Source organism: Sinocyclocheilus grahami, unplaced genomic scaffold, assembly GCF_001515645.1.
Source record: "Sinocyclocheilus grahami isolate Dianchi unplaced genomic scaffold, SAMN03320097.WGS_v1.1 scaffold67.1, whole genome shotgun sequence".
In the NCBI taxonomy this organism is placed as follows: domain Eukaryota; kingdom Metazoa; phylum Chordata; class Actinopteri; order Cypriniformes; family Cyprinidae; genus Sinocyclocheilus; species Sinocyclocheilus grahami.
This window is the reverse complement of record NW_015505246.1, coordinates 2,419,107-2,435,784: the sequence shown is the minus strand read 5'-3', so window position 1 is coordinate 2,435,784 and position 16,678 is coordinate 2,419,107. Positions and strand designations below refer to the sequence as shown.

The 16,678-nt window shown below is 40.2% G+C and overlaps 1 protein-coding gene across 1 annotated transcript; it reads left to right on the top strand.

Moving 5' to 3' along the window:
* Positions 1–4,890: 4,890 nt before the first annotated feature.
* LOC107585195 (ammonium transporter Rh type C 1-like) lies at positions 4,891–8,338 on the top strand. Its single transcript, XM_016272103.1, has 9 exons — positions 4,891–5,077; positions 5,196–5,388; positions 5,605–5,755; positions 5,834–5,981; positions 6,351–6,517; positions 6,604–6,797; positions 7,843–7,967; positions 8,060–8,133; positions 8,261–8,338. Exons 1-9 carry the CDS (start codon positions 4,891–4,893, stop codon positions 8,336–8,338), a joined length of 1,317 nt encoding a protein of 438 aa, XP_016127589.1.
* Positions 8,339–16,678: the final 8,340 nt, after the last annotated feature.

Genomic DNA, 16,678 nt, shown 5'->3' with positions numbered 1-16,678 from the left:
GAACCTGATGATCAGATCATGCTTCCCCACCGACTTCCCTTCCACGGGGTCGTGGTTGGCAGCAATCGCAGTTGCTCTCGCCGAAGTGATGGTGTCAACTACATCTGGGGGTAGGTCACCTAGAACCTCCGCGTCCCGTCCAGGGACCAGACATGAAGTTTCCAGAGGTCTGGATGCAGGTGCCACAGGGTGCCCCGTCTCTGAGTCAGTAGATCCTTCCTCAGAGGAATCTGCCAAGGAGGGGCTGTCACAAGGAGCATCAGTTCCGGGAACCAAGTCTGAGTGGGCCAGTAAAGCGCCCACCTCGGGACTCGGCCATGGAGCCAGTGCTGAAGCGGTTTCATATAAAGCAGCCCCAGCGGCGTGACTGCCACTGCCATATGCCACAGGAGCCTCTGAAACTGTTTCAGTGGGACCGCCATCCTGCTCTTGAACGTATTAAAGCAGTTCAACACCGACTGAGCGTGTTCCTGTGTGAGGCATGTTGTTTGTTCGACCGAATCCAACTCCATACCGAGAAAAGAGATCCTCTGCGTCGGGGAGAGTTTGCTCTTTTCCCAGTTGACCCGAAGGCCCAACCGGCTGAGGAGTGAGAGCACCAAGCCCCTGTGTTCGCACAACTGATCCTGAGACTGAGCTAGTATGAGTCAGTCATTGAGGTAGTTGAGAATGCGAATGCCCTGTTCTCTCAGGGGAATAAGGGCTGCCTCCGCAGCTTTCGTGAAGACACGGGGTGACAGGGACAGCCCGAAGGACAGGACCTTGTACTGATATGCCCGTCCTTCGAACGCAAACCACAGGAATGGCCTGTGGCGCGGAAGGATCGACACATGGAAGTACGCGTCCTTCAGGTCGATCGCTGCAAACCAATCCTGGGGACGGATGCACCTGAAGATGCGCTTCTGCGTGAGCATCTTGAACTGAAGCTTGTGAAGGGCCTGGTTCAAGATGTGCAGATCCAAGATTGGTCTTAACCCACTGCCTTTCTTGGGCATAATGAAGTAAGGGCTGCAAATCCCCATCCTCATATCGGCTGGAGGGACCAGCTCTATCGCATCCTTCGCCAGTAGGATTGCGATCTCTGCAGGCAAGACAGGGGCATCTGCTGCCTTCACTGAAGTGAAGTGGACGCCCCTGAACCAACGAGACGGACTGGGAAGCGCTAGCCAGGCTCCCTGAAACTGTACAAGTGCCATCGACGTACCCGCGATGGGGCAGCAAGGGGGAACGCAGGGATCCGGCTCTTTTGTCGAGGTTTTGGGTACCACTGGCCATGAAGTCAGTGGCGGGAAAAAAAGAAACAAAAGATTCTCTGCCTGGCCCTCCTCCGGGGGAGAGAGTGGTGCGTTCACCATCTCCCGAAGAGCAGCTCCCTCCATTTCTGGGTTGCCCCTCTCAGGGCCTCTTGCTCCTCCGCTTGCCACCAGGTTTGGCGGGGGCCTGGACGGGCGGGGCGGCTGCCCTGTGACTGGCTCCACGGCGCTGCTTTGCTGGAGGCTGCTGCATTTGCTGTGTGGGAGCGGGGTTGGCGGCAGGGGGCCGCCCTCGGCGACGAGTAGACTGAGGCGCTGCCACCGGTGGCCGGGTGAAGGCAGCAGCTGCACGCCGGGGCAGGATGTGTTTGATGGCCTCAGTCTGCTTCTGTGCGGCGGAGAACTGCTGGGTGAAGTTCTCCCCCGTGTCGCCGAAGAGGCCGGTCTGGGACATGGGGGCATTTAAAAACTGAGTCTTGTCAGTCTCCCTCATGTCAGCCAGACACAGCCAGAGATGGCGTTCCTGGACCACCATAGTACACATCGCATGGCCCAGAGACCGTGCAGTGACCTTGGCCTGATGAACCTGCAACAGCGCCATGGCGTGTAGGGCAGAGGCAGCTTCTCTGCAGGCCGCATAAGCACTGCCGGTCAGGGTCTATGAGTACCTATAGGCCCGGGAGGGGAGCGACGGCTTGCCCCAGCAGCTGGCAGCGGTATTTGGACACAATTGCATCGCAACCGACTCCGTATACCCCCGTGCTGCCCCACCGTCGAGGGTGGTGAGGGAGGACGACCCTCTGTGGTGGTTTCTGGCAGTGAAAGGTGCTGTCCACGACCCAGTGAGCTCATCATGCACCTCCGGGAAGAAAGGCACTGGGATGGGGCCCTGAGAACCAGCACGAGCCACCCCGAGAAACCAATCGTCCAGCCACGGGGGTTCGGGACGCGGTGGAGGTTTCCACTCGAGCCCGATCCTCTCAGCGGCCCGGGCAAGCATAGCCACCATTTCCGGATCCGGCTTTGCTGGCTGCCCAGAAGGTGGCAGCGCTTCCGGATCATCATCTCCAGAAAGGTCTGGCTCACCTTCCGATGCAGCGATCGACATCTGATCGTCGGGGGAAGCACCGAAGGATACAAGTGGTACCCTACGAGAGGGTCCAGCCTGTTCTTTTGGTGGCTCCACTGGCTGCGAAGTGCCGGTGGAAGGAGGAGCCCTCGGAGGGGAATTCCTCACCGTCACCATAAGACCAGTCCGGCTACTGCCAGAAGTAGCGTCCCCCCGGCAGCCGCAAGAGGGAGCCCTAGATCTAGGCAGAGGCACGGGCACCCCGCCCCTTTGCAGGAAACGGAGCCTGGTCCGCAACTCCGCGACAGTCATTCTCCCGCAATGGGAACATGACTCATCCGCAAACGCCACCTCAGCGTGTTTAATGCCCAGACACATGAGGCAGCTATCATGACCATCACCCGGCGCCAGGTAACGACCGCATCCAGAAACGCAAGGGTGGAAAGGCCTCTTTAAAAAGACGCATCTTTAAAAAGTGAATGCTCTTTTAGAGTTAGCTCTTTTACAATTGCTATTTTAGTGTGCTGAAGTGCACAGGGGAGATGGCCGCCTGCAACACAAACAGGGAATAGTGCAGGCTGATGTGTGCAACCCACTCGACACGGGAAGAACCACTGCGGCTGAAGCACCGTACCGCCAGCACCAGTGCTTCCTAGCGCGTGCTGAACTCGTTGAGTTTCTCTGAAGCAGTAGTCAGGAGCAGAACGAAACAATCGCTTGGCTCCAAAGCGAAAAGCTGAATATGTGCTGCACCAGCTGCCTACTTATACTCACACTGTGATCAGCGGCAGCTGAATGCAATAATCGCATGCCAATGTGCATTGGCTCGTTTAGTTACACTTGACGTAGATTGGTCTCTCTAATCAAGATCCCAATTCGTCTGTCATCCGACGTGACGTCGAGAGTGACCGACTGAAAGGGAACTAAGCGCCCATATAGCTACAATAAACATTATAACCTGTAAGTTAGTTGATGAAAGTGTAATGCGATGCACTTACTGCCTCAGATACAGTCAGCTGTTCTAATGACAGACAAAACACTCCGTCTCCATCATTCGCTGGTCAAAAACATTGTTAACTACATTTGAGCTTGATTTTCATAAAATGTTAAATGCAAGTGTCTGATAAAGCCACGATAAAAACTCTGACGATGCAGTGTTTAATTACTGAAAAAAATCCCTTTCTATCTTTTCCCCCCTATATTTCAGTGCTTCAGTGTGCCATGGGATTTTTTAATTTAATTTTATATATTTATTATCCATCCACCCCCCACCCCTGCGCCATACCCTATGGTTTTGTGAAACGCCGCCACTGGTAGAATCCCATCAAACCTCAATATTGTTGTTGATTTTATAGCTGTGGTTTTTATTGATGAGTATATATTTCCTAATTACTGAGTGTCTTATTTCTTTATTTTATTTTATTTTTCAGCTGACATAAGAAAGATCTAGTCACTCAGGGTAAGAAATAATGGTGATGGTTTGACACATTGGCATGTTGTTTTGAGGACAGTTACCTGAATATTGCACATACCATAATATTAATATTGCACATACTGTACATGCTTGACCTAAACGTGAACGGATAAGCCTTGATGCAACAGGGGCTTTTTTTCTGAGCATTAGTGACAACAATATTATGCCTACAAACAAGTAAGTCACACATCATGCAAGAGGGAAATGATGAGAACAAGTAAACAGAAATTTTGGCAAATATGTTTTAGTAACATATAGTAATATATATAAAAACTAACAATGAAGGGCTACACAAATGCTGCCTTTTATAATTTTCCTCACTGCATATGCATGCAAAGCAATGATATACAGTATGTTATAGTGTATGGTTATGGTGGAAATATCCTTCATTTTCTATTGTCAAATCACTTAACTATCAAGACCCATCAACTATCAAGAATAAGTAAAAACCCTAAATACATTAAGTGTGTGTGTGTGTGTGTGTGTGTGTGTGTGTGTGTGTGTGTGTGTGTGTATTTGTTTATGCTACATTGTGGGGACCAAATGTCCCCACAAGGATAGTAAAACCTGACATATTTGATATTGTGGGGGCACGAGGGGAAAAGAAATATTACATATAGTAAATTATGTTTATCTGAAAGTGTAACAATGTAGGTTTAGGGTTAGGGGATAGAAAATATCGTTTGGTCAGTATAAAAGTAAAAGAAGTCTATGGAATGTCCCCACAATTCACAGAAACAAACATGTGTGTGTGTGTGTTTATGCATGTATGTATGTTCGAACATCTTTGCAATGTGCTTGCTTATTTTGTAGCAAAGTCACCACAATACATAAGCATTACATAAGAACCCAGATACTGTCTTTCCTTCAACAAACAGCAAACTTTGTGTTATAAGTATGTGCATGTGTACTGTATGTCTTTGTAGGAGGTGCTGCTTCATAATGTAATGACACACCTCCAGACCGCGCTATAAAAACTTTATGACAAAAGGTGAGTCACATGTTCCTATTGAAGGCAACCGACCAAATTACGAAGAAAGGAATTTGACTGTCATCTCCAGAACTTCTCTTCGGGAAAATCTGCAAGACTTAAAATGGCCAAAAACACCAATATTCGAATCAGTCTCCCAGCAGTCTGCTTTGTCTGGCAGATTGCAATGATTATCCTGTTTGGTGTGTTCATCCGTTATAATGAGGAGTCTGACACTCGCTGGATCGAACACAGAAGAAGGAAAAATATTTCCACAAATTTAGAGAATGACTTTTACTATAGATATCCAAGTAAGTAACTAACATACCAGAATGTTTTGCTGCAACATTCTATATTTACTGCTATAGCATTGTTTAATTGTATACATTTTGAAGCACTAATATTCTCTATTTTCTTTTTTTCCTGTAGGTTTTCAGGATGTGCATGTGATGATCTTTGTTGGTTTTGGATTTCTAATGACCTTTCTGAAGCGTTATAGTTTTGGTGGAGTTGGCTTCAATTTTCTCATCGCAGCTTTTGGAATTCAATGGGCTCTGCTGATGCAAGGCTGGTTTCATTACCTTGATGAAAATGATGGGAAGATAAAAATTGGGGTTGAGAAGTAATTGATTTTTTGTATTCTACTTTATGAATTACGACATTATGAAATATCTCTGATATGTTCACCTTCATGTTCCGGCCTCTTTTACCTAGCGTCACTTGACTGACATGCTTTCTATAGTATACGGAACATTTCATGTTCCATTTTTGAAGCGATGCTTAACAAATACACCTTTACTCTGTATATGAAGAATTTAACTGTCATTTATCAATTCAGCCTAATTAATGCAGATTTCTGTGTGGCCGGCTGTCTCATTGCATATGGCGCTTGCCTTGGAAAAGTCAGCCCAGTGCAGCTGATGGTTCTTACTCTATTTGGAGTCACCCTGTTTGCTGTTGAGGAGTACATCATTCTTGAACTCCTACATGTAAGTTTAAATGCACTTATTATCTTACCAACATAAGAGAAGGAATTTGTCATTTTTTATTATTTCATACTTGCATAGGCAAAAGATCCTGGTGGTTCCATGGTCATCCACACTTTTGGAGCATATTATGGTTTGACCATATCTTGGGTCTTATATCGACCAATGCTATCGCAAAGCAGGCATTTACAAGGATCCGTTTACCACTCTGATGTGTTTGCAATGATTGGTGAGTACAGTCAAAGAATGTCTCAGCTTTATTTCATTGCATCAAGCAGGGTACAACAAAAGCTCCCCTAAATAAATAATATAAATATAAATTCTGCATTTCCCCCCTCTGTCAGTCAAACCACATTTACTTAAAAAAATCTCAAGCTACATGTGCAACGTTTAAAATTTGTTTATTCAATTAGAGTTTGAATCAAATTTCACCCTTTTGGCAATGATGAAAAGATCTGGGTTGCTATTTGTTGCTAATTTAGTGTTTTGAAAGAAAATAAGATCAGAAGTTATCTTCGCTTCAGGGGCCTTTTCCTGTTGTACAGGTTATCAAAATGTTCAGAATTATTCCTAATTTTTGTCCCTCTTCCTTTAACAGGCACTCTCTTTCTTTGGATGTACTGGCCCAGTTTTAATTCTGCTATTGCAGATCATGGAGATGGCCAGCACAGAGCTGTTATAAATACCTACCTCGCACTTGCTGCCTCAGTTCTCACTACCTTTGCCATTTCAAGTATCTCACAGAAACATGGAAAACTCGACATGGTAACCAAATCTATGGTTGAAAATCTGAGCTTATCTTTAATTTTTCATTGATAAAATAACCCTTAGAATTTCTTGACATTATTTAGGTACATATTCAGAATGCTACCTTGGCTGGTGGCGTTGCAATGGGAACAGCTTCAGAGTTCATGATTACCCCTTACGGCTCTCTGATAGTGGGATTCTGCTCGGGCATTATTTCCACATTTGGATATCTCTTTCTGACTGTGAGTTTTGCTGTATTTTATAGTACTGAAAATGTTCGAAATAATGTTGAAGTACAGTACGCATATTATTTATTGACAATCTAAGTGAAATGAATTTAAATGTACTTTATAATGTTGTTAATTGTCATACATTTTTTTTTAAATGTCCAAACTAATTTGTCTAAATAAAGTCTAAATTGAAGATTGTACTGGAATATTTTGTAACCAAAATCACTTTCTTATTATAATATTTGTAGCAATAGCCAAAAATACATTGTATGGGTCAGAATTATTGATTTTTCTTTTATGCCAAAAATCATTAGGATATTAAGAAAAGATCATGTTCCATGAAGATATTTTGTACATTTCCTACTGTAAATATATTAAAACTTAATTTTTGCTAAGTAATATGCATTGCTAAGAACTTAATTTGGACAAATTTAAAGGCGATTTTCTCAACATTTATTTTTATTTTTTTGCACCCTCAGATTCCAGATTTTCAAATAGTTGTATCTCGGTCAAATATTGTGCTATCTCACCATATATCAATGGAAAGCTTATTTATATAGCTTTCAGATGATGCATAAATCTCAATTCTGAAACGCCTTTGGAGACGGCTTATGGTAGAGAAACGAACATTCAATTCACAGGCAACAGCTCTGGTGAACATTCCTGCAGTCAGCATGCTAATTGCACACTCCCTCAAAACTTGCAACATCTGTGGCATTGTGCTGTGTGATAAAACTGCACATTTTAGAGTGGCCTTTTATTGTGGCCAGCCAAAGGCACACCTGTGCAATAATCATGCCGTCTAATCAGCATCTTGATATGCCACACCTGTGAGGTGGATGGATTATCTCGGCAAAGGAGAAGTGCTCACTAACACAGATTTAGACAGATTTGTGAACAATTTTTGAGAGAAATAGGCCTTTTGTGTACATAGAAAAAGTCTAAAGTTCAGCTCATGAAAAATGGGGGCAAAAACAAAAGTGTTACTTATATATATACTGTATATATATATTTATATGCACACAGTCCCAGTTGGCTTCTGTTTGTACTGTTGCAGTATATAAAATGAAAGCAAACTATTGCGTGACGTGTCATACCGTGGTTTCTGTTCAGGTTGATTAACACTTTCGACTTCAAGGAAGCCGTTGCTAACAGGACAGTCAACATTCAGGGTGGTTACCAGGCAGCTGGTCTTTTTGTAGCAATAGCATTTGGCCTTGTAGGTGGAGCTTTGGTTGGTGAGTGCAAATAAAGTTAAACAGGTAAACTACTTTAGGTGATTTTATAAATATGCATTAGAGCTGGCATTTTATGCTGTGTAATTTTCCAGGTGGGATATTAAAGCTGCCAATCTGGGGAGACCCAGCAGACGCCAACTGCTTTGATGATGAAGTTTACTGGGAGGTAAGAAAAGTGTTTTTAGATTAACTACATGGTATTAAATTAAACAGAACTGATACATTTAAGGATTTCTATGTCAAAATATTACTTAGAATTTATAAATAATAGAATTTGTGTTGTTTACTTTTAGGTTCCTGAGGATGAGGATGAGAATATTCTCTCTAGACACCCAAACATGAACCACACAAGAGGCATGCCAGATGCGTGAGTATATATGTTGTTAAGTTTAAAGTCACTTGATATGAAATTAATATAAAATTGCAGTTAAGAGATTAAGAAATTGCTGCTTAAAAATATTTAATGTAAATACTTTCTGTAAAACTGTTGGTATCTCTTATGTACACAGATATCAACGAAGTCATGTGTAAGAAAAAAAAAACACCCTGAAAAACTCCACCTCCAGCAGAACTTCAGCTGTGAATGATGTTTGAATAAGAATGATGACGGGTTTACAGATTGAGACTAGATAAGATACTCAATGGAAATGTTTAAGTCGGTCATGTGCTGTGGGTTGTACAATGTCATAATCCTAAAGCATTTTGTCTGCAGCACCTGACTATGTTGCCACTGCTTCTTCCACAAAAACTAATCCAAACGTGTTTATTTCCTTTTTAAATGCTTTATATTCCTTATCTTATCTTTGTTTGCAATCTAACTATATACTGTATATCAGTTCAATATTAATTGCATTTTCTTTTTGCATTACTACTTATAATAATTGATCTACAGAACAGAACAAGATTGACTTGTTTAAGCTATAGCCTACATGAAAAGTTAACTACCCGTGTTATTTAACCTCCCTAATAAAGCCAATTTCTTTTTTTTTTATCATATATCAGTTTTGTTTTTTGTTTCTATATTTTTGAGCACTGAAGGACGTTGACGCTACTACGAGATTGGCTTTGACAGGTGAATTTGCATATTTGCCTGAGGCCTTTATTTGAAGGAACACTCTGTGAGCAAAGAAACTTCAGACTGTCTGGAATGTTGAGAGCTACATATTCATCAAAACTGTTTGGGCAAAAGTCCAGTTCATTAAAATAATAAGCGATCATTCCCATTAGACAGCATCAGATCTCTCTAGATGAAGTCTTGGAATCATTCTTTGCATTTATCGTCACTAAAATCACTGTCTACTAATATGGATAGTCTCTTGTGTCTTCCCTTGTACCTTGTCTTTGTTAACAATAAACTTTTCTAGGATTGGCAAGAAACTTAACTAGTTGGATTTTTTTAACACACCAGAGAAATTAATGTTTATGACATTTCTTTGAAAGTTGTCATGGATAAAATTAGGGACGGTGCAAAAACTGAGAAAAGAGAACAGACTCTGTAGACCAGATTAGCTACACAGCTGGTGTTTTTTGCTCTAATTGACCTAAACTTTTTGCCTAAAAGGAAGCGCTTAAAAAAGTGGGTGAGAGGAGGTAACAAGTGAGGCAGACTTTTTGATTTTTAGTCAATGCTCTGTGCAGACTAGATAATGTGTTGATGTCTGCCCTTGAAATTGACCGATACAGCTTCAAACGAAATCCAAAATGACTGCTCTAAGATGTTTTCATAATTAAATAAAAATATTTCAAGCAATTGTAACAGATATTCAAATAGGCTATATAGGCTACATGTTACTGTACAGTTTTTAAAGGGTTAGTTCACCCAAAAATGAAAATTCTGTAATCAATGTAATCAGTGTTTTTTACGTTCAGCATGTGCGTGCTGCCTACTGAACGTAAACAACGCTGATTACATTGATTACGTTCTGGGGTACTCTCCAAAATGGCGGAAGATGGTAACTTGGGGAGAAGAATTGTTGAATAAATTATGTTATTATTGTTTTATTTGCACACAAAAAGTATTCTCGTAGCTTCGTAAAATTACGGTTGAACCCCTGATGTCACATGGACTATTTTACTGATGTCCTTGCTACGTTTCTGTGCGCTGATCGTTGTAATATCCTTGTTGTCTATGGAGGGTCAGAGAGCTCTCAGATTCCATCAAAAATATCTTAATTTGTATTCCAAAGACGAACGAAGGACTTACGGGTTTGGAACGACATGAGAGTAAGTAATTAATGACAGAATTTTCATTTTTGGGTGAACTAACCCTTTAACAAAAACAACAGACACCCTTTATTTTACTTTTACTCTGTGTTACTTGTTTACTGAATCGTTAGCTATTTCGCTAACATGAAATCATTTATCAGTCTTCCTATTTTCTACATAGCTTATATAGTTTTTACATTTTCTTTTTTCAAATGTGAAGTTTCATTATTTTTTATCATTATCATCATTATCTGCAGTACTATGGTAATTATACAGTCAGTTTACTTTACTGTAAGAGTTGCTTACACATGGTCAGAAAGTTCTATAAGTGGCTGACTGGTTGTTGATAAACTTCTACTCTGATCAAAGGCTCTCATAGATAATAATTCCCCCTTTAGACAACCTTGTGATAATGCAAATGAATTGCTGTAATTTGATCCCTGTGTTATATATCAGAGCTGCAAGTCTTCAAAGTGTTTGAAAATGAGACCTTCCCCCTTTAACCTGATCAGTCTAACTTCTTGGCACTACAACTTTAATAAATAGTGTGTTCTGTGTGAACTTTTTGAGTCATCCTCTACTTCTCCTTATCCTGTACTAGTGTCCATTCTCAAGTAGTGTATCATGTTTTTACTGTGCTTCTTCGGTAATCTGTGATGTATCTACAGTAGGTTATGCAATGTTTGCTTACTAGTGGCTGAGATGACTAAAACTCATGTATAATATATTTGAATATCTATTTACATATCTAAGTCTTTCAGTATATGTATTTTATTCATTGCAACTTATACTGCTTCTTCCAAAAGCCTAATAATACATATTAAGGGAAGTCGTGGCTTAATGGTTAGAGAATCGGACTCGTAACCCAAAAGGTTGCGGGTTCGAGTCTCGTACCGGCAGGAATTGTAGGTGGGGGGAGTGAATGTACAGCACTCTCTCCCACCTTCAATAACACGACTGAAATGCCCTTGAGCAAGGCACCGAACCCCCAACTGATCCCCGGGTGCCGCAGCAAAAAAAATGGCTGCCCACTTCTCCGGGTGTGTGTTCACTGCTGTGTGTGTGCACTTTGGATGGGATAAATGCAGAGCACTAATTCCGAGTATGGGTACATAATTGGCCACATGTCACGTCACGTCACGTCACTCACTATTAAGGGATTTTTAGTTATTATGTAAGCACCTGAATAACAGTCGTTGGTAACATGTATATCCTTGCCAATAGGTTTTTAGGGAATCAACAGTGAAGGAAATTGCTTAAATGTGCATTCTTGTTTGTATTCAACATTAAAAAAATTATTTCATTTAATCAGCTACTTGCAGTTTCTTTGTAATTATTTGTAACATAGCACTTAATTACAGTCCTGTTCCGCATGTGCATACTATTTAGTTTTTATAGTAATTACAATAACTAGGTAATAACTAGGTACTACTAACCCTGAAACTACCCCTAAAACTAACCAACTTTCTTAGGTAAGTACGCCGTAAGTACATGTATGTGCATGTACTGTAAAATAAAGTCCAACCCATTTACTAGCAATTTCTGAGGGATAATAGTTTCAAATTAAATCATACACCATTTTTTCTAGCCACTCCCCTTTTGATAATATCAGATGCACTATTGTGGATAGTTTTATAGCTACCTGTAGTTGCTGAGCATCATTTCGCGTGAGACTGTCTGTCATGTATTAGGAAACAAATGAGTTAAAGTGTAAACCATGCATTATTTGTTCCCAAAGCAGATGGTTTCTGGTTGTGCAGGTATATCCAGTCATGGAAAGTTACTGGAAACTACGTCGGTTCCCATGCAGTTGAGTAAGTTATCATCTGAGAGATCAGAACAGTCAGAACGTATTTACAGTAAAATACTTCTCTCAAAATTGGATTTGTCAGAACAATAAGTTACAGTATGTGCATCAGACCACCCTAAAAATAAAAGACTAAGACCATGTATCACTATTAACAGAATATGGGGCATTTTTTATTACCTAGGTTGAAGGGGGACTCCTACTTTTAAATAATGAAAAATAAGTACTTACAAAATTGAAACCCCGAAGAACAATTACATTTACGCTAGAGAATTTAATAAGCTGTTGTGCAGAAATTATGAAAACAAAACTTTTGCAAGTGCAAATGGAAGTGAGATCTCCTTGTAATTGATGATAGGGTGCTTGATTAGTATAAATAATTAACATTCATTTGAATTATTTCAGGGGAAACAAATGGGGTAATCATTTATAATTATTATGTAGACGTGGATATACAGAGCAAGAAGGATGGTCCCTTTTTAAGGTGTCTCCTTTGTTGTAGACCTACACATGCTAGTCGCAATGAGACCTGATTGTGGTCCCTTGTTTTGTAACAGCTGAGAGCAAAGAGGATTACATGAACAAAAGCCTCTGTGGATGGTTGAGGAGGATATCCTGAAGCCAATGGGCTTTGTTTACATCATTGTATCTCCCACAGAGCTAACACAGGAACACTAAAATATGCAAATATGCATAATAACCAAAGAGCTGCAGCCATGAAGATCACGGTTGTGTACGCCCAAGTCCTTCATGTTGGGAAGAAATCTCTGAATGTTTTGTAAATGGGCTGAAAGTTGCAACACAAGGTGTTAGTTCAATATTTGTATTCCCATGCCGGAAAGACAAAATCCCATGCACCTGAATTTTTAAGGTTAGCCTTGTAATATTTTAGAGGTCTTTCAGCAGCTGTGAGTGAAAGACTCAGGTCTCAGAGCAGTGGTCCAGGAGGTGACTGCAATCCAGCTGTGTTTTTAAATGAGGAACATCCATCTGAGCCTCTTTCCACTACTTATTGGCAAAGGAGAACAATCAGCTAGATAGAGAGAGAGCTCCACGCTGTGGTAAGAATTCAACACACACACACTGAGAAAACATGTGCTTCCACTTGAGGAAAATGTACACAAGTGTGATGGATTTGTGTTGCATGTTTTTAAAGAATCTGCGTGTTACACTTTCTTTAAAAAAAAGAAAACGATGGAAGAATTATAATTGTTGTTGTTGCATTACACTTTATGGTTGAAAAGACCAATTATGGCTAATTATGAATTTATAATCATATGCAGTGTTGGGGAAAGTTACTTTTAAAAGTCATGCATTACAATATTGTGTTACTCCATAAAAAGTAACTAATGACATTACTTAGTTACTTTTTATGGAAAGTAATGTGTTATGTTACTTTTGTGTTACTTTTTAAATCTGGACAGGGCTTGCTTGTTTGTTTTTAAAATAAAAAAAAGTTATATTTTTGGCAAATATAAAAGCCTTTTCACACCAACAGTGAAATGAATAAGCCTCAGGCTGAAGGGAAAGTAAATTTATGTCCGTACAGTAGAAGAAATTTCAGCAATAAAAAAAGACACAAATGTTTGTCTAGAGTAATTTTTGCTTATTAGTATGGTTGAACTGGATAATCGAAGGTCAGAAGCAAAGACATTGGTTAATAGAATGGGATTAAATACATAAAGGATATTTGTGTTTAACATTTAATTATTGCAGGTTTGCGTCATATTCTGAGTTGCATTATTTTTATTCATTTTGAGGAATAGTGAATCTGTTTTTTTTGTGTGAGTGAGATGAATTAAGGGCACACTATGTAATTTTTGCCGCTAGAGGGCGCATATTCAAAATAAACACATAGACAAAGGTGTAGTTTGATGACGCCGTGACTGAGTGTGGAATCATGGGAGTTGTCGTCTTCATCCCCACAGCCGATGCAATCCGACGGGACTCGGGCAGAAATCATGTTCATGGATGAGCTAATGATTTATTAAGGTAGTAGAATGAAGCAGGGTGAGGCTGAAAGCCGTCAAAGCGAAACAAGGCCGCTGAACGAGTGCGACACACGGCTTGAAAGCAGCGGAGCATTTATTATGCCACAGTCGACCGCTTCCGCTCCTTCCGGTCGTGCGTATGTGGGGGGGGGGAAAGCAGCGCTGTTTTATCATACTAGATACATTTGAAAGTTCTGTTATAATGCTACTCTGTGCAGTCGTCACCGGTCTATTAAAACGCACAACATATTAAAGCGTCTTTGGTGTTTCCATGTTTTCTACAAAACAAAACCAGAAATCGAGGGGTTATGACGTCATTGGCAGGCGACACAATGACACTATGGACACGGTTCATGTCACTAGTTAAAATTGCTTATTTCTCTGAAATTAAACATTCTTTGAAACATTTGGGATAATGTAAGTACACAAGTCAGCAAAATATATAACACTGTTCTAGTGGTTTTTGGATATTTTAATTAAAAAAAATCTTACATATTGTGCCTTTAATACATGTTCATATTTATTTTAGAACTACAGTAACATCTGATTTCTCTCAACATGGGGACAGGAGAGCTGTCAATCAATAAATTGGGGGGGGGAGTAACTTGCGTTACTTATTTGAAAAAGTAACTCAGATATTCTCTTGTAAATTAAAAAGTAATGTGTTACTTTACTAGTTACTTGAAAAAAGTAATCTGATTACGTAACTCACATTTCTTGTAATGCGTTACCCCCAACACTCATATCTTTCCCTTGTGCTTCACATTCCACTTTGAATTAAGTTCCTATGAACTAAGTGAAATCTATATTTGTATTTATATTTTTGCCCATCTATTTGTATCTGAAGTGATATACAGTGCATAACACCTGCACCTTGTGTGTGTTTTATTAAATTGTTGATTAATACTGCTGCTTTCAAATGCATTAACATGTGCATTGGCTGAATTGTAATGTCAGAGATTTGTGTATTTGTCCGTGTTGTTAATGCGATGGCTGTTGAAAGTGTTGTATAACCATATAGTCATATTAGCATGTCAGTGAAAAACACGGTTTGGAAAAACAACACTATTCACAGTACATCAAAACAACTGCCGAACCTGGATGTTTTTGCCCAGTTGTCCTTTAAGCTTAAGCTTTTATATACATAATTTATATTTTATATATATTTTCATAAATGTTTTAATTGATTTTTAATGACCAATGATGCCTGTGGGATAAAGTGAAAGAAATCCTAAGGCTGTTGGAATAATATGCAAAATTAGATAATGTAGTTTTTTTTATTTTGCTAAGGCTTTAGCACAATGGTGGTCTTAAACAAACACCAAGCTATGAAAGAAATCATTTTGTTTATCTTTGAAACCCATATGTTTTTTATTGAAATCAAACTTGTGAGCCAGCTGCGTTGACGGCCTTCCTTTGTGCTCGCAAAGACTCAGGGGATTCCTGCCTATCAGGCCAATCAGACTATGATGGTACTGTGAGGGTGGAATCCAAACTTTCTCATCGAAACAGGAATCTTTTTTATATGTTAATGAGTGAAGAGGCGGATGTAAATGAGATGATTTAGATATGGAGCTCCCAATCCAGCTCCTGTCATAACAAAAATTTAATTAAGAAAATAATCATTCTATTCAGCACACTCATTCAACTCTCCCCCACATTCCCTAAAGACAAGCAAAAAAATCAACTTTGTGTTTTTCTTACAAATGAGAACGCTGCATTACCCATGCAGTGAGTTTGGTGCCGGTTATTCAAATCAGGGTTGCCTGTGGAAAAACCTAACTCAATTACTTTAGGGAGCCCCAATCGTCTATGCAAATATGCAGATGTATACATAGTATTTACCTACAGCTTCAGCCTAGTTTCCCTGGATATTTTCATTGACAAATATGCCTTTAAAACACTTCCTTAAAACTGGCATTTACCTGTGAACATTTATGCTCAGGGCTGTTTATTTTTCCCTTATTGCATGGCTCTCTGGAATACTTACATTTGGTCAATTGCAACATTCAGCACTTTGATATAATATTCTGATATTTATATCCGGGGAACTGAAAGCATTGCTAGCAGTGGGTTGTTCATAAACAATTTGTTTATTTTGATTGCATATTTTATACAACTTTAGTGTGTGTGTATGTGTGTGTGTGTGTGTGTGTGTGTGTGTATGTGTGTGTGATCGCACTTGTGCAACATCCTTTTGTTCATGAATGAATGACTTTGATCCAAAAAAGTAGTAGGGAATTGGGAGGTGAATTTCTGACTTTCTGGCTGCAGTGTAATGATTTTCTAGTGTAGAATATATGAAATGGGTCCTATTATGCTTTTTCACTTTTTTAATTTTAGTCAGTGTGTAGTGTGTATGTTTGGGCATAAAAAAGATCTAGAAAGTTACAAATCTCAAAGTCCACTCCAAAGGGAGTTATTTCGTTTTTTAAAAATCCCTTTTCAAGAACTACAACGAACGGCTCGTTTGGACTACAGCGTTTGTTTTGTGATTACAGCGTTTGTGATATCACAAAGCGGCTCATTAGAATATCATTACAAAGAATTTCCACCTACAGAAATTCGAATGGTTGGGGGGTGGGGAGGGGCGAGGTTGTGGTTAGAACGCTTGGTTGAGTGAGTGCATCAGACGAGACAATGAAGAAGTGCTGCTGCAGAGTTAGTGCATCAGAGAAAACCAAGAAGAAGAGCTGCTGTGCTGTAGC

Coding starts and splice junctions, on each gene's coding strand:
- LOC107585195 (XM_016272103.1), top strand. CDS start 4,891: ATGGCCAAAAACACCAATATTCGAATCAGTCTCCCAGCAGTCTGCTTT. Junction 5,078..5,195: donor CTTTTACTATAGATATCCAA/GTAAGTAACTAA, acceptor TTTTTCCTGTAG/GTTTTCAGGATGTGCATGTG. Junction 8,134..8,260: donor ATGATGAAGTTTACTGGGAG/GTAAGAAAAGTG, acceptor GTTTACTTTTAG/GTTCCTGAGGATGAGGATGA.